Raw genomic sequence first — 16,644 nt, 5'->3', positions numbered from 1 at the left:
ACGAGGCAAGCAGAGCAGAGATTAGCTGGAGGGGGCAAGTGAAACAGCACAGTTAAGAGACGGGGGAGGGGGATTGGATAACCCAAAAACCATATGGTCAAGCAAATCGCCAGCTATTCTAATTGGTTGTGAAACCTTTACTGTGCCGGCTAGTAAAGTGGACCAAGTGCAGTCCCCTGCTGGGAGGGAGCTCCATTGAAACCAGAGGATCTTACTTCTGTGCAGAGGTGTGCTCAACTGGAGACAGGGATGACACCCGTCTCCCCTGCCTGCCTCCTCCTAGGGCGGTGGGGGTGGGGTAACGCCCCCCCCCAAGCCTACAGTGAGCCTAAGGAAGGGGAAGCGCGGCTCCAAGGTGCCGTGAGTTTTCTCCACCTTTGGGAAAACTTCAGTCAATCTCTGTGTTAAAGCAACTGGAACAGAGACAATGAAAAGCAACCGTCCTAGTACAGTTACAAAGAAGAATATGTGAGAAAACTGGAGAGCTTCCTGCACGCAGCCGAGAGAAAAGCCATGCTGCCGCTCGTGAGCCGGCACTGACAGAAGTAAAGTCTTATCATGCCTGGTCTTACTCTTATCACATTTGTCTCTTATCACAAGAGCAAATGTCAACCCAAAGAAGTCTGACTGAAATGATTTTATCTCAAATTAGAACTTTTCCTCCTCATGCTCAGGCATGCGACAGCTCCCTCAGGTGGCTGACGTTAGAGGGAAAAGCACATGCCCCCTGACTGATTGCCATTAGCCCCTCCCCAGCCATTCCCACCCTCCTGACTTGGCACTCCAGCAGCACTAATGCTTGCGTGTTGGTGACTTGGCCCAGCTAGGTGTCTCTTCCAGCCACCTTTTCCAATTGCATCACAGAGAGCGTCCAAAAAGAGCCGTTAGTGAGCAGTGCTGAGCTGTAGAGCTGCAATGTCTGTCCGTTAAAAGCCTGTTGCCCTCAAGTGAAATGGAGGACACTGTTCTTTCGCTGTTTAGATGCAGCAGCAAATCCCGTCAGCATCTGTATGTGGAATGAAGAACTGCAGCCTTCTACATCTGGCAGGAAAATGCAATGGGTCCTTCTTGCTCTCTACGCACTTACCACTTCTGATGATGAGGCAAACATGCCGTCTCTGGCATGGTCCATTCTTGTTAGAGGATGGTACCACCTCAGACTGCACATGATATAAAAGCTTTCCTCAAGGCGATTAAGAGTAAATTGATTCATTTTACCCTGCACTTTAGCATTCAAAGAGGAACTTTCATAAGAGCAATTCATGCATTTGAGAAAAGATCACGAACAGGGAAAGCATCTGAGGATGTGCCGTCATATTAGAAGTTGCCGGGCATGTTATCATGGAAGAACACAATCATTTCGTGAAGCTACGGTGAGCAGTGTGAGGAGTCCCTTTTGGCTGACGAGGTTGAAGGCCTTCGTCAGGTCTATGAAGGCGATGTTCAAGGGGCGTCTCGGTCTCAGCATTTCTCCTGTAGCTGCTGCAATGAGACCTTCAAGCTCTAAAGACACTTTGTGATTTGGTAAAAAATAAAGAACAACTGTTCCTGATCAAGTGTGTTTATTTAGCACAGTGGTAGCAGAAAAGAGCCAAGCCATATGATACATAAAAATGTGGAGAACATCAGGAGCAACAATCTGGGATTCTTCATTCCCAAGGGAAGGTCATATTCACACCACACATGTTCTCCCAGTAAACACGGTCAAAGCGTTCACTCTGTGCCACTGTCAGGAGATTCTTCCAGTCCCCGGAGATCCCTAGAACAAGACAAGAGCAAGTGGCAACCACCAAGATGTACACCTGAAATTACGTAAACTTAAATTGGGACGCTTCTTCCTCGTCCTCAGCTGTGAGGCAGGCAACCCCTCAGATAGCTGATGTTACTGGAGAAATAACATGCCCCCTGACTGTTTGCCCTGAGCCCCTCCCCAACCATTACCACCCTCCTGATTTGGCTCTCCAGCAGCACTAATGTATGCATGTTGGGTACCTGGACCAGCTGGGTGTCTCATCCAGCCATGTTTTCTTCTTGCACCACAGAGATCTCCATGAACTGTGTGTCTGCTGAATTTCTGCTTGCTTTCCAAATCAATGTGAAAGACACAGAACCTGCCAACTCTAGCATAAACAACTCTGAGGCAACTACTGTGTCTCGATGGCCCGGATAATCTGCTGGGAGTCCCCAGCATTATCCAGGTCTCAAAATCGTGCTGAAACACCCTTGTTCTCTAGACTGCCTCTTTCAGAATAATTTCTTATTTTGATCTGGACACCCATGAAATAGATAGACTTAGATGGAATGTTGCACAGAGAGGAAGGTATACAATCCTGCGAACTTTACCCCCTTCTGGACCTGCAAACTGTGTTGACAGTCAGCTCTGACTCTACGATCTATTGACTGGTTGCTGATAGATTTTTTCTGTGAGACATTCAAACATCCACAGAAAAAGAAGAGGTTCTTCACCCCTGGCATGCAGCATTGTGGCCTTATTCCTTGGCACTCCAATGTTATTACCTTTCCTCATGAGCGTTGCTTTTGTATGATCAAAAACGTTCTCTGGCATTGTAGAGCGGTTAGACATCTTGTTGTCCTTCATCTTGTGGAAGGAGGCATTTTCCACCACAGAGTCAATTTGTTGACTGTTCAGCTCCTTGCCAAGAAAATGACAGATCTTCTGCACACTGCCTCGAAGGTCCTGCAGAAAGCAAAAGGAAATGGCTGTGAATCCTCATGTGATGTAGAGAACTTGCCCTTTATGAGGAGGCACACAGAGAGCATGAGTACCAGTATGCAATGTGCACTGGGTCAGATGGATGCCTTGAAGATGTGGAATTTGCTGTTATCACCATGCAGAAGCCACTGTGTCTTCACCTCCCCTCAGCCAGCAAAGCACCCAGGGGCATTTTAGACATTGCTTTTGCGGCAGAAAAGCAGGTTATTGGCACATCTACTCTAATGCAGAAGAAAGGAAATGTGCTCTGCACATGATATGCAGTGTATGTAGAGGTAGCACCGAATTTTGCACATGCTCAGAATCCCTTTCTAGCCAATATTACTAGAATCTTTCAAAAAAAAAAGGCACCTTCATGTGTGAATAATGTCAGAATTGGGGCTGCAGGTCAACACAGTTAAAATTGGACCTTTACCTGCCGTAGTTCTTCATAGGTGATGAAGAAGATGTTGGCTCTCTCCTTCATCTCCACCCACCCTTTCACATGGTCAAACCAGGAACCATAATCAACTGAAAGAGCAAAGAGGAAGCAATGGTGAAATGTAAGGAGTTATGGGAGGGAATAGAGAATGCTATTGTAGACATAGAGGAAACACCAGTCCGGAACTTTAAAACAAAATCAGTAACAGGAGACTTCAACGCTATCCTATGTCCAATGTCTACTGACTTCTCTGTGTTCTGACATTATCCACGTACAAAAGAAGTAAAGCTTTGAATGAGTCAATAATCTTATGCCTTAATGGGCTTTCTTCATTAAGGTTTCTTTTTCTTTCTGCCAGCAGTGAGAATGTCTGCTATCATCAATTTTGATCTATTCTCTTGTTAGTGCCAATCTCACCCAGCTGTTAAGGACTTTCCTTAAGTTTCGCCCTCTTCTCATTTTAGTGCCAATCTCGCCCATCTGAAAGGACATTTATTGATTTTCTTTAAAAGCAAATGACAAATGTAGGACTTTGCCACATTTCTGCCCTTCTCCATGTATCCAACTGGGAATTATAGTTTTCTGATAGAACTCTAGAGTTAGCTAATAATAAATGTTTTCTGGTGGTGGACATCACTGGTGCTGGGTCACAGCCAACAAGAGTCGCTGATTTGCCTCAATCCATACTTTCCCCTCTCAGGAATCTCTCCATGAACTCTTCCACAGTTCCAGGGTCCTTCAACGCTTTAAAGCCTTTGATGAAGTGGTACCTTGAAACCATAGCATCTCTGGGGTTACGCAGAGTATAGACTACCTGTAACAAAGGAAGAGCTATATTGAAGGACGGCCCAGGCAGCCCAACACTATCAATAGGCAGAGTGTGGCAGCAAACTGAAGGCATGATAACTAAAACCTGACATGGGAACAGGGGACGCCTCCAGTGAGGACCTGGGCTGACCATGAATGTGGACCATGTACACTTAAAGTTCATCCACAATCAGGAAACTGCTAAGGAGATTCCCAGTACTTCTCCCCATTCTCTAGTACAGAAAATGGCATCCTCCTGCAAAGAGGCTGTGTCAAGTGTTCCAGAATCCCCCACATCTGTGTGCCTAAAAGACAAGCGTCAAAGGCAGTCTTGATGTGTCCATTGTTCCTCTTTTACCTTGGCCTTGGAGTGGAGGAAGGACTTGGGGAAAAGCTGGAATGGCAGATGAGTTGTCAGGAGTCTGGGGGGAGGATTTTTCAAGGCAATCTTCAAATCTTCATCCAGCTCAATCCAGGGTGCCCTTTCCTCCAGTGGTACATTCTGAACCCATGAGGGGTCCCCTTGACTCTGGATTAAGCTCAAGACCTCTGCCATCCAATGGGTACCTAGGAGGAAATCCACCAGTCAATCATTGTGCATTAATACCTGGCCCTTGGAAAGCAATTAGAGGAACATAAGAATTTCAATGAATCTTCTTCCTCTTCTATCTATTCAGCACCCTCCTATGGGGCAAGTCACCCAGATTCTGGAACGGTTTACCGTGGTGAAACTGACTATATTTTTTCATTGAGTGTGGCACAAGTGAGAACAGAAGACTAGCCTTCTGGATGACGCCAATGACCCATTGAGTCTGGCATCCTGTTTCTCCCAGAAGCCTGTGGGAAGCTAGAGAGAAGCATTATGTTACCAGCAGTTTTGTTTTCATTCCGTTCCTAGTGACCCCCAGCATGGAATCTGCTTTTCTCACGACCACTGCACACTGGGTCAACATCTTCCTTGAGATGACTCCAAGGTCTCACTCTTGCTCCATCACCTCTAGTTCACACCCCATGAGCATGTATGGGAGATTGAGATGTTTTGCTCCATTATGCATCACTTCACACTTGTTTACATTAAATTCATTCACCATTTTACTGAGCATCTATTTTTAGTGTCAGCAAACCTGGCCACCTCACTGCTTGATCACTTATGAACAAGTTACAAAAGCACAGGTCCCTATACCAACTTCCAAGAAACGGGTCCTTTCTAAGGGAATGCCTCCCTCTTCTTCAAAGTGATGTTCTCCTTTCTCAGGACCTTCGTTCTTCCTGACGGCAGGAGAACTGTCATTGTGGGAGAGCCACCCAGCTACCACATCCCTGAAGGTCTCCTTGGCCACTTTCTCTGCCTCCTACACTTTCTAGTTCTGCAACCTTGGCTTCGAGGGAAGGAACTTGTTCCCTGAGAGCCTGAAACTCATGGCACTTCTGATATACACATTGGGAGATATTCATACAAATGGCAGAGGGTGCAAAACAATGCAAAAACCCCACACCCCTGCTGGTCTTGATAATTTGCTTCTTTTAACTTAGTTACCCATTGACTTTCCTGCTTGCTAGATTTGTGATGTACTTGTGGGGCTCTTAGTCTAGATTCCTGTGGTTCCTTGAATTCTCCTGCTAAGTAGCTTTACTATGGACTCTCCTAGCCCTAGGATTTAGCTCCTGCGTTGTGGGTATTCACAGAATCTTTATCCTGGTGGACAGTCACCTTGCTGTGCCCTTGTCAATCCATGTTGTTTTAATTCAATTATTAAATTAACTGGGTGTTAATTATGAGGATTTTTGGAAAATGACTATACCAGAAAGGTGGCTTATTCGTCTATATACAATCAACCAGTAGAGATGGTTATCCTGACAGCATCAGAGATAGACTTTGGTAATATGGTGTCCTGACTAAGGACAAAATTTTCCCCTCACCTCCGCAAAATATTTTCACAATAATATCTTTAGGTACAGTTTCTTTTTTAATAAATATCAGTAGGTAACCATATAAGTATAGGTTTGATTTTGATTATGATCATGGACCCCCTCGGCTTGGGACCCTTTGCAAGGGAACCACCCACACCACCCATATCCAGCACTGACAGCCTTCCTAGTGACATGACAGAAGCATGCCATAACATATAAGATTCTTTTGGGAATATTCCCAGTTCAGCTCATGAGCCCTGTAAATATCTGGGTTCAGATATCCCAGAAAGACAGAATGATTTGGAAATCTCTATTTTTTTTCAAGGTTTCCTGACTTCCCCAGGAATTTCAAGGGTTCTTTTGCTTCCTTCTGTGAACATCAACAGTGGCTAGAGATTGTGTAATATTTCTATTTTGAATAATCATTATTGCAATCTTAAAATCAGTTCTCCATATTTCCATGTCAGTTTGTGAAATTTCTTGCACATTTTTAGAAACATTTCCCCCTCCCAATATAATGCATTTCTATGTTTTTTCCCACTAAAGTATGCATTTTATGCAGACTTATATGCATTTTTGTACACATTACTTAGCTGAAGAAGCTCATTGCAAAAATCAGGGATTGCCTGTGTTTCACTTTGTGTAGTTCAGAAAGTGAAAAACATGTAACTTTCACATGAGGTAGACAGTTCTATGCAGATATTCAACTTCTGTCTATCTTCCTTCATTTGTAAATGTCTTATAATTTATTTGCTTGTTGCTCCTTGACAAATCTTTATCCAGGAATGGAACTGGTTTAAGATGGTCCTATATATTGCAATACAATTCTACCTCTATGCAGCTACATGGTGGTTGTTCATGACTTATGGCAAACTTATGGCTGGCAGGTTTAGCACTTTGTCCACTAAATCCAAAATCTATTTTCCTAATTGCAACACTGACCTGACTTGGGGTAAGTGGCGTTCACTAAATCATCATCCAACAGTTGGAAGTCGTTTTCCACATAGCTGAGTGTTTCCTCTGAAAAAAATTCTGAAGAAAATGGGGTCCCCTTGTATTTGAAATAAGGCATTGGTGATACTGAAAAACTGAAGATGAGGGGAGAGAGAGAGAAGGGGAGAGAAAAATTATGCCACATCCTTAGGGACATTCGTGCAGCTACTGTTCTAGAAAAACACTGAGAATAGCTGGGGAGCAGGAGGAAGGGGAGAGTTCAGGACGTTGTGATGGGCCATCAGTAGATGCTCAAGTGGTGCCACCAGGTGTGGTGGAAAAAACCCAAGAAACTCACTTCTGAGTACATGTCATTTCTATCATTGCTGGGTCAGATAGTGTTCAGCACGAAGTGGCAGAGTCCGTTGTCAGTGAAATTAATGCTTTATTCAAGGAAACGTTAAACAACTCAGCAATACTTCCTGGTACGTCTTTCCCCTATACAGTGGTACCTCGGTTACATATGCTTCAGGTTACAGACTCCACTAACCCAGAAATAATACCTCGGGTTAAGAACTTTGCTTCAGGATGAGAACAGAAATTATGCTCCAGCGGTGCGGTAGCAGGGAGGAGGCCCCATTAGCTAAAGTGGTGCTTCAGGTTAAGAACAGTTTCAGGTTAAGAATGGACCTCCGGAACGAAGTAAGTACTTAACCTGAGGTACCACTGTAGAGCTGTTGTCGGGACTGAATGTCCTTTTCTTCCACACTTTCTAAGGCTCCTCCTCTCCCAGATGTTGCCCAAGCAGTCTCCAACAGTCTCTGCGTATCTCTTGTCTCTTCTCTGCGTGTTCTTTGAGACCGGGATACGGGAGGAGCTTCTTGCAGCCAGAGAGGGCCATTCCTGTGATTCTTCAGCAGCTTCTTGACCTCCCCACCTTCTATGCTTCAGCAGAGAATAGGGAGAGTTCAGGAGGAATTGCTGGGCCATTAATAGGTGTCTGGGTGGTGCCTCCAGGTATGGTGGTGGGAAAATCCAATGAACTCAGTTTTTAGTGCACATCATATCAGGCTTTCAAATCTCAGTAAGATCTTGGAAACAAAATAGTCACAAAATAAACTCCAATCACCTTCACTTCCATGAGGAAATAGGCCCCATTCACCTCCTCTGGATCACTGCCACTATGCATCAACTGGAGGAAAATCAGTTTACGCAAGAAGGGAGTGCTACATCACAGACACACCTGTCTAAAAAAAGACACACACCCCTCCGTACACACACATGCACAATTGCTTCTGGTGCTACTCTCACACTGTTTACCTGAAGTGCAAAATAGTCTTTCCTCTTCCCTGCTTCTGCCAATAGGAGGCCAGGTGAGGCGAACTTTTGCCTGTATATGGAACCCTTGATACTCATTATTGATTTACAGCATTCCACTTGCTCAGTAGCTGCAAACATGTCCAGAACAGCTTTATGTAACAGTGGCAAACCAAGAGCAGAGCAAAGAGTCCCCACTCACAGCCTTAAAATCTCAAAAGACTATCCAAAGAGAAGGGGGAAGAAAAACCATATGTAAAGCTTCAAAGATCTGAAATTGATTACCAAATTGTTTGGGAAGAAGAGAAGAGAAATGAAATGGGTTTCTCAGCAGATGCATTGCTCTCCCTTCTCTCACACACCTGTCAACAGGTGGAGGACTGCCAAGAGCAGACAGTTCAGGAAGGAGAAGAACAGAGGGAGCAGGTCTCTCAGAAGAGCCAGTGGATGGACCTGTTGTCCTGTCTTTCTTGCACTGCTACATTTATAGAATATAGCAGTCAATTTAAAACCCATGCATGTTCCAATCTGGAAAAGGAAAGAGGGAATCTGGAAAAGGGAGAAGGCAACTGGGGAAGAATTCATCAAGGGGAGAAAAAGGAGGTTGAGATGATCTGAAAGAACGTAATCTAACCTTGAATACAGGAAGGAAACAGGAGCAGTCTTTATTATCCAGCAGCTACTGGAGCATCCTGTGGGTCAGGGAAAGATACTTACTGTGTGAGGAAACCTTGCAAAGAGTCTGCAGTAATATCAGGAAGCAGGAGGAATGAGGGAAACTTCAGCAGGTATATTTTTCTGTCAGCAGAAGATCACTAACTCAGCACAGCATGCACTTCCTACATAGATGAGTTGAAAGTGCGAATGAACTTTGGATGAAACCACTGCCAACCAGAGAGGGGAGTTTGTATTCCAGGCATGCCTCTGAAAGACACAGGCCATGCTCACTACAGTTGAGTCTGGAGCTTCCTTCCCTTCCTGGCTCACAGAGCAAGACTTAAACACTGAGTCCGCAGGGGATGTGTGTTCTCCCCTCCCCCCACCTCCCCAATTCATAGATGGGGCGGAGGTTCAATCTTGTTGGGAGAAGCACTTTCGAAGGAGCATTGTCCAGCCCTCCAGACCAAAGCCGCGTCTCACCAGCTGTTATGCAAGGATTCAACTCTGCTCAGATCTTCTTCCCCAGTGCTTTCACTGAAGAAACTTAGGGGTTCAGCAAATGGGTCCCTGCCAGTGGTGAAAAAATCAAGTACCAGACTATGGAGTAGATGACATATATGTGTTTAGTGACATGAAGCCATTGTTTCAGTCAGTTCATACACGAAAGAAGCTTATGTCCCTAACTTTGAATACTTTTAGCTAAGTCTTAATTACCCAATTTAAACATAATATTTATTCAAAATTTATTTTTCTCTTTAGGTTCACTTATTCTCATATTCTTTTCAACTAACTTAATGGAGCCATGTTATTTTCAATCTCGCATCCTTCTTAGCACTCATGTAATTTACAATGTTTTTGTAGATAGTCCTTAAATTTCTTCCAATCCTCTTCCACTGCTTCCTCTCCCAGGTCTCGGAATCTGCCAGTCATTTCTACTAGTTCCATATAGTCCATCAGTTGCATCTGCCATTCTTCCAGCGTGGGCAAATCTTGAGTTTTCCAATATTTGGCGACAAGTATCCTTGCTGCTGTTGTAGCATACATGAAAAATATTCGGTCCTTCTTTAACACCCTCTGGCCAACAATGCCCTGGTTTCTTAGGGAAGGTATACTTAAATACCTTTTTCAGCTCGTTATATATCATTTCCCAGAAAGCCTTAACCCTAGGGCAAGTCCACCAGAGGTGAAAGAACGTTCCTTCAGTTTCCTTACATTTCCAACACTTATTATCAGGCAGGTGGTATATTTTTGCAAGCTTGACTGGGGTCATGTACCACCTATATATCATTTTCATAATATTTTCTTTCAAGGCATTACATGCCGTAAATTTCATACCACTTCTGATGATGTGGCAAACATGCCATCTCTGGCATGGTCCATTCTTGTTAGTGGATGGTACCACCTCAGACTGCACATGATATAAAAGCTTTCCTCAAGGCGATTAAGAGTAAATTTGTTCATTTTACCCTGCTCTTTAGCATTCAAAGTGGAACTTTCATAAGAGCAGTTCATGCATTTAAGAAAAGAACACGAACAGGGAAGGCATCTGTGGATGTGCCGTCATATTGGAAGGTACCAAGCATGTTATCGTGAAAGAACACAATCATCTCGTGAAGCTTCTGTGGACTTCCTATCTTGAGCAGTGTGAAGAGTCCTTTTTGCCTGACGAGGTTGAAGGCCTTCGTCAGGTCTATGAAGGCAATGTTCAAGGGGCATCTTGGTCTCAGCATTTCTCCTGCAGCTGCTGCAGAAGGACCTCCAAGCTCTAAAGACACTTTGTGATTTGGTAAAAAAAGAAATAACAACTGTTCCATTCCTGATCAGGTATGTTTATTTAGCACAGTGGTAGCAGAAGACAGCCAAACCATATGATACATAAGAATGTGAAGAACACCAGGAGCAACAATCTGGGATTCTTCATTCCCAAGGGAAAGTCATATTCACACCACGCATGTTCTCCCAGTAAACACGGTCAAAGCGTTCACTCTGTGCCACTGTTAGGAGGTTCTTCCAGTCTCCAGAGATCCCTAGAACAAGACAAGAGCAAGTGGCAACCACCAAGATGTTCACCTGAAATTACGTAAACTTAAATTGGGACGTTTCTTCCTCGTGCTCAGCTGTGAGGCAGGCAACCCCTCAGATAGCTGATGTTACTGGAGAAATAACATGCCCCCTGACTGTTTGCCCTGAGCCCCTCCCCAACCATTCCCACCCTCCTGATTTGGCTCTCCAGCAGCACTAATGCATGCATATTGGGTACCTGGACCAGCTGGGTGTCTCATCCAGCCATGCTTTCTTCTTGCACCTCAGAGATCTCCATGAACTGTGTGTCTGTTGGTCTGTCTGCTGAATTTCGGCCTGCTTTCCAAATTGATGTGAAAGGCACAGAACCTGCCAAATCTAGCATAAACAACTCTGAGGCAACTACTGTGTCTTAATGGCCTGGAGAATCTGCAACCTGTTTTTAGGGAGTCCCCAGCATTATCCAGGTCTCAAAATTGTGCAGAAACACCCTTGTTCTCCAGATTGCCTCTTTCAGAATAATTTCTTATTTTGATCTGGACACCCATGAAATAGATAGACTTAGATGGAATGTTGCACAGAGAAGAAGGTATGCAATCCTGCAAACTGTACCCCCTTCTGGACCTGCAAACTGTGTTCACAGTCAGCTCTGACTCTACGATCTATTGACTGGGTGTTGATAGACTTTTTCTGTGAGTCATTCAGACATCCACAGAAAAAGAAGAGGTTCTTCACCCCTAGCATGCAACATTGTGGCCTTATTCCTTGGCACTCCAATGTTATTACCTTTCCTCATGAACGTTGCTTTTGTAAAATCAAAAAGGTTCTCTGGTGTTAAGGAAAAGTTGGACATCTTGTTGTCCTTCATCTTGTGGAAGGAGGCGTTTTCCACCACAGACTCAATTTGTTGGCTGTTCAGCTCCTTGCCAAGAAAATGACAGATCTTCTGCACGCTGCCTCGAAGGTCCTGCAGAAAGCAAAAGCAAATGGCTGTGAATCCTCATGTGATGTAGAAAACTTGCCCTTCATCAGGAGGCACACAAAGAGCATGAGGACCAGTATGCAATGTGCACTGGGCAAAATGAATGTCTTCAGGATGTGGAATTTGCTTTTGTCACCTTGCAGAAGCCACTCTGTCTCCACCTCCCCTCAGCCAGTACCGAACACAGGGGGCACCTGAGTTAGCAAGAGACATTACCTTTAAGGCAGAAAAGCAGGTTATTGGCACATCTGCTCCAATGTAGAAATAATGAAATGTACTCTGCACATGATATTCAGTGTATGTAGAGGTAGCAACAAATTTTGCACAAATTTTGCACATGCTCAGAATCCCTTTCTAGCCAATATTAGCAGAATCTTTCAAAAAAAAAGGCAGCTTCATGTATGAGTAATGTCAGAATTGGGGCTGCAGGTCAACACAGTTAAAATTGGACCTTTACCTGCCGTAGTTCTTCATAGGTGATGAAGATGATGTTGGCTCTCTCCTTCATCTCCACCCAGCCTTTCACATGGTCAAACCAGGAACCATAATCCACTGAAGGAGCAAAGAAGAAGCAAGGATGAAATGTAAGGAATTATGGGGGGGTGGGGCGTAGAGAATGCTATTGTAGACGTAGAGGAAACACCAGTCAGGAACTTGGAAAATAACTGCATTATCCCTTAAAAACAAAATCAGTAACAGGAGACTTCTATGCTACCCTGAGTCCAATGAGACCTGCTGACTGATCTGTCTACTGACATAATCCATGTACAGAAGAGGTAGAGGTTTGAATGAGTCAACAATCTTACCCTTTAATGGGCTTTCTCCATTAAGGTTTCTTTTTGTTTCTGCCACCAGTGAGAATGTCTGCTATCATATAATTTTGATCTATTGTCTTGTTGGTGCCAATCTCACCCAGCTGTTAAGGACTTTCCTTAAATTTCACCCTATTCTCATTTTAGTGCCAATCTCACCCATTTGAAAGGACATTTATTGATTTTCTTTGAAAGCAAATGACAAATTTAGAATCACAGAATCATGTAGGACTTTGCCACATTTCTGCCCTTCTCCATGTATCCAACTGGGAATTATAGTTTTCTGATAGAACTCTAGAGTTAGCTAATAATAAATGTTTTTTGGTGGTGGATATCACTGGTGCTGGGTCACAGCAAACAAGAGTGGCTGATTTGCCTCAATCCATACTTTCCCCTCTCAGGAATCTCTCCATGAACTCTTCCACAGTTCCAGGGTCCTTCGATACTCTTAAGCCTTTGATGAAGTGGTACCATGAAACCATAGCATCTCTGGGGTTACGCAGAGTATAGACTACCTGTAACAGAGGAAGAGCTATATTGAAGGAGGGCCCAGGCAGCCCAACACTATCAATAGGCAGCGTGTGGCAGCAAACTGAAGGCATGATAAATAAAACCTGACATGGGAACAGGAGATGCCCCCAGTGAGGACCTGGGCTGACCATGCATGTGGACCATGTCCAATTAAAGTTCTTCCACAATCAGTAAACTTCTAAGGAGATTCCCAATAGTCCTCCCCATTCTCTAGTACAGAAAATGGCATCTTCCTGCAAAGAGGCTGTGTCAAGTGTTCCAGAATCCCCCACATCTGTGTCTCAAAAAGACAAGAGTCAAAGGCAGTCTTGATGTGTCCATTGTTCCTCTCTTACCTTGGCCTTGGAGTGGAGGAAGGACTTGGGGAAAAGCTGGAATGGCAGATGAGTTGTCAGGATCCTGGGGGAAGGATTTTTCAAGGCAATCTGCAAATGATCATCCATCTCAATCCAGGGTGTCCTTTCCCACAATGGTACCTTCTGAACCCATGAGGGGTCCCCTTGACTCTGGATTAAACTCAAGATCTCTGACATCCAGTGAGTACCTAGGAGGAAATCCACCAGTCAGTCATTGTGCATTAACACCTGGCCCTTGCAAAAGCAATTAGAGGAATATAAGAATTTCAATGAATCTTCTTCCTCTTCTATCTATTCAGCACCTTCCTATGGGGCAAGACACCAAAATTCTGGAACGGTTTTTCCGTGGAGAAACTGACTATATTTTTTCATTGAGTGTGGCACAAATGAGAACAGAAGAATAGCCTTCTGGATGACGCCAATGACCCATTGAGTCTGGCATCCTGTTTCTCCCAGAAGCCTGTGGGAAACTAGAGAGCAGCATTATGTTAGCAGCAGTTTTGTTTTCATTCCGTTCCTAGTGACCCCCAGCATGGAATCTGCTTTTCTCACGACCACTGCACACTGGGTCAACATCTTCCTTGAGATGACTCCAAGGTCTCACTCTTGCTCCATCACCTCTAGTTCACACCCCATGAGCATGTATGGGAAATTGAGATGTTTTGCTCCATTATGCATCACTTTACACTTGTTTACATTAAATTGCATTCACCATTTTACTGACCATCTATTTTTAGTGTCAGCAAGCTTGGCCACCTCACTACTTGATCATTTATGAACAAGTTACAAAAGCACAAGTCCCAATACCAACTTCCAAGAAACGGGTCCTTTCTAAGAGAATGCCTCCCTCTTCTTCAAAGTGATGTTCTCCTTTCTCAGGACCTTCGTTCTTCCTGACGGCAGGAGAGCTGTCATTGTTGGAGGGCCACCCAGCTACCACATCCCTGAAGGTCTCCTTGGCCACTCTCTATGCCTCCTATACTTTCTAGTTCTGCAACCTTGGCTTCGAGGGAAGAAACTTGTTCCCTGGGTGCCTGAAACCCATGGCACTTCTGATATACACATGACTTCTGCACCATTGGGAGATGTTCATACAAATGGCAGAGGGCGCAAAACAATGCAAAAACTCCACACCCCTGCTGGTCTTGTTAATTTCCTTCTTTTACATCAGATACAAATGGGAATTTCCTGAGGGTATCTCCTTTACATACATGAAGAGGAGATATAAACTGACATCAGTATTTCAGGCGAGAGAATTCCTCGATAAAAATATGAGAGACTTAGACGCCAAACAAGACAGGGGAGACCCCCTATCTGAGCAAAAGAAATCCTTGGAACAACTTGCACTGGAAGAGGTGGCATCAGGGAAAACAGATATTGTAACTGACTCTGGAAATGGCCAATCTTAAATTACTGAGTTGGAATGTTAATGGTTTAAATTGTGAAGCCGAACAACTTCGGATTGAACATGTAATAGCAAAACAGAAATTGGATATAATCTGTCTCCAAGAGACACATATTGCAAAAAAGCATAAAAGGGTCTTAATTAACAAAAAATTAGGTATTGATTTCATCTCATCAGATAAAACAAAAAAGAGAGGAATTGTTTTTTATATTAATCCTTCACTTGAACTCAAATTGATTCAGAAGGACGAAAAAGGCAGAATTTTAATAATACATATTAAAATCCAGGGAGAGAAAGTGATATTGGTTAGTATTTACGCCCCTAATGATAGAAAAGCATTTTTTTCCAGAAAACTAGAAACAGTTTTACTTGAATTTGCAGATCAAAAGATTATCTTAATGGGAGACTTAAATGGAGTTCCAACTTTAGACAAAGACAAAAGGAAAAATGGGGTGGAAGGATGATATGTTCTTGAATAATATGTTTTGTTTTAATTTTGAATAAAAGTTATTTAAAGAAAGATTATTTGCTTCTTTTAACTTAGTTACCCATTGACTTTACTGCTTCCTAGATTTGTGATGTACTTGTGGGGTTCCTATTCTAGTATCCTGTGGTTCCTTCAATTATACTGCTAAGTAGACTTACTATGGACTTCCTAGCCCTAGGATTTAGCTCCTGTGTTGTGGGTTTTCACAGAATCTTTATCCTGGTGGACAGTCACCTTGCTGTGCCCTTGTCAATCCATGTTGTTTTAATTCAGTCATTAAATTAACTGGGTGTTAATTATGAGGATTTTTGGGAAATGACTATACCAGAAAAATGGCTTATTCATCTATATACAATCAACCTGTAGAGATGGTTATTCTGACACAGCATCAGAGATAGACTTTGGTAATATGGTGCCCCGAGCAAGGACAAAATTTCCCCCTGACCTCCACAATATATTTTCACAATAATATTTTAAGGTACAGTTGCTTTTTTAATAATTCTCCATAGGTAACCATATAAGTATAGGTTTCATTGTGATTATCATTATGAACCCCCTCGACTTGGGACCCTTTGCAAGGGAACCACCCACACCACCCATATCCAGCACTGACAGCCTTCCTAGTGACATGACAGAAGCATGCCATAATATATAAGATTCTCCTGGGAATATTCTCAGTTCAGCTCATGAGCGCTGTAAATATCTTGGTTAAGATATTCCAAAATGATTGGGAAATCTCTCTTTTTTTCAAGGTTACCTGACTTCCCCAGGAATTTCAAGGGTTCCTTTGAACATCAACAATGGCTATGGAAAGTGTAATATTTCTATTTTGAATTCTCATGTTTGCAATCTTAAGATCAGTTCTCCATATTTCCACGTCAGTTGGTGAAATTTCCTGCACATTTTTACAATGCATTTCCCCCCACTAAAGTATGCATTTTATGCACACTTATATGCGTTTTTGTACACATTAATTAGCTGAAGAAGCGTATTGCAAAAATCAGGAAATGCCTGTGTCTCACTTTGTGTAGTTCAGAAAGTGAAAAACATGTAACTTTCACATGTGGTAGACATTTCTATTCAGATATTCAACTTATTTGCTGTCCATCTTCCTTCATTTGTAAATGTCTTATAATTTATTTGCTTGTTGCTCCTTAAGTAATCATTATCCAGGAATGGATAACTGGTTTAAGATGGTCCTATATATTGCAATACAGTTGTACCTCACAAATTTAAAGGAATCCATTCCAGAAGTCCATTTTCGGA

At 43.2% G+C, this 16,644-nt stretch overlaps 1 protein-coding gene across 5 annotated transcripts in view; it reads right to left on the bottom strand.

The window, feature by feature from the left end:
• The window catches only part of LOC307221602 (sulfotransferase 2B1-like), a 54,028-nt gene that overhangs the window by 14,138 nt on the left and 23,246 nt on the right, over window positions 1-16,644 (bottom strand). Inside the window, exons 1-7 of one of the 5 annotated variants that reach the window (XM_079986258.1) lie at window positions 8,841-8,999; window positions 6,816-6,961; window positions 4,321-4,529; window positions 3,843-3,969; window positions 3,150-3,244; window positions 2,518-2,698; window positions 1,546-1,759 (exon numbers count right to left, since the gene is read on the bottom strand). The exons of 2 other annotated variants lie outside the window; for them this stretch is intronic. In XM_079986258.1, the coding sequence (XP_079842384.1) occupies window positions 1,650-1,759; window positions 2,518-2,698; window positions 3,150-3,244; window positions 3,843-3,969; window positions 4,321-4,529; window positions 6,816-6,945 (852 nt within the window). In that variant the 5' untranslated portion in view covers window positions 6,946-6,961; window positions 8,841-8,999 and the 3' untranslated portion in view covers window positions 1,546-1,649. Of the gene's footprint in view, window positions 1-1,545; window positions 1,760-2,517; window positions 2,699-3,149; window positions 3,245-3,842; window positions 3,970-4,320; window positions 4,530-6,815; window positions 6,962-8,840; window positions 9,000-10,591; window positions 10,811-11,591; window positions 11,773-12,244; window positions 12,340-12,987; window positions 13,115-13,465; window positions 13,675-16,644 lie in introns of those variants that run through there. 2 more of the 5 variants (XM_079986263.1, XM_079986262.1) reach the window with 2 other exon arrangements.

The sequence above is a fragment of the Podarcis cretensis genome, assembly GCF_951804945.1.
Source record: "Podarcis cretensis genome assembly, chromosome: 8".
In the NCBI taxonomy this organism is placed as follows: Eukaryota; Metazoa; Chordata; class Lepidosauria; order Squamata; family Lacertidae; genus Podarcis; species Podarcis cretensis.
The sequence above is the reverse complement of the archived record's forward strand: the minus strand, read 5'-3'. Positions and strand labels throughout refer to the sequence as shown.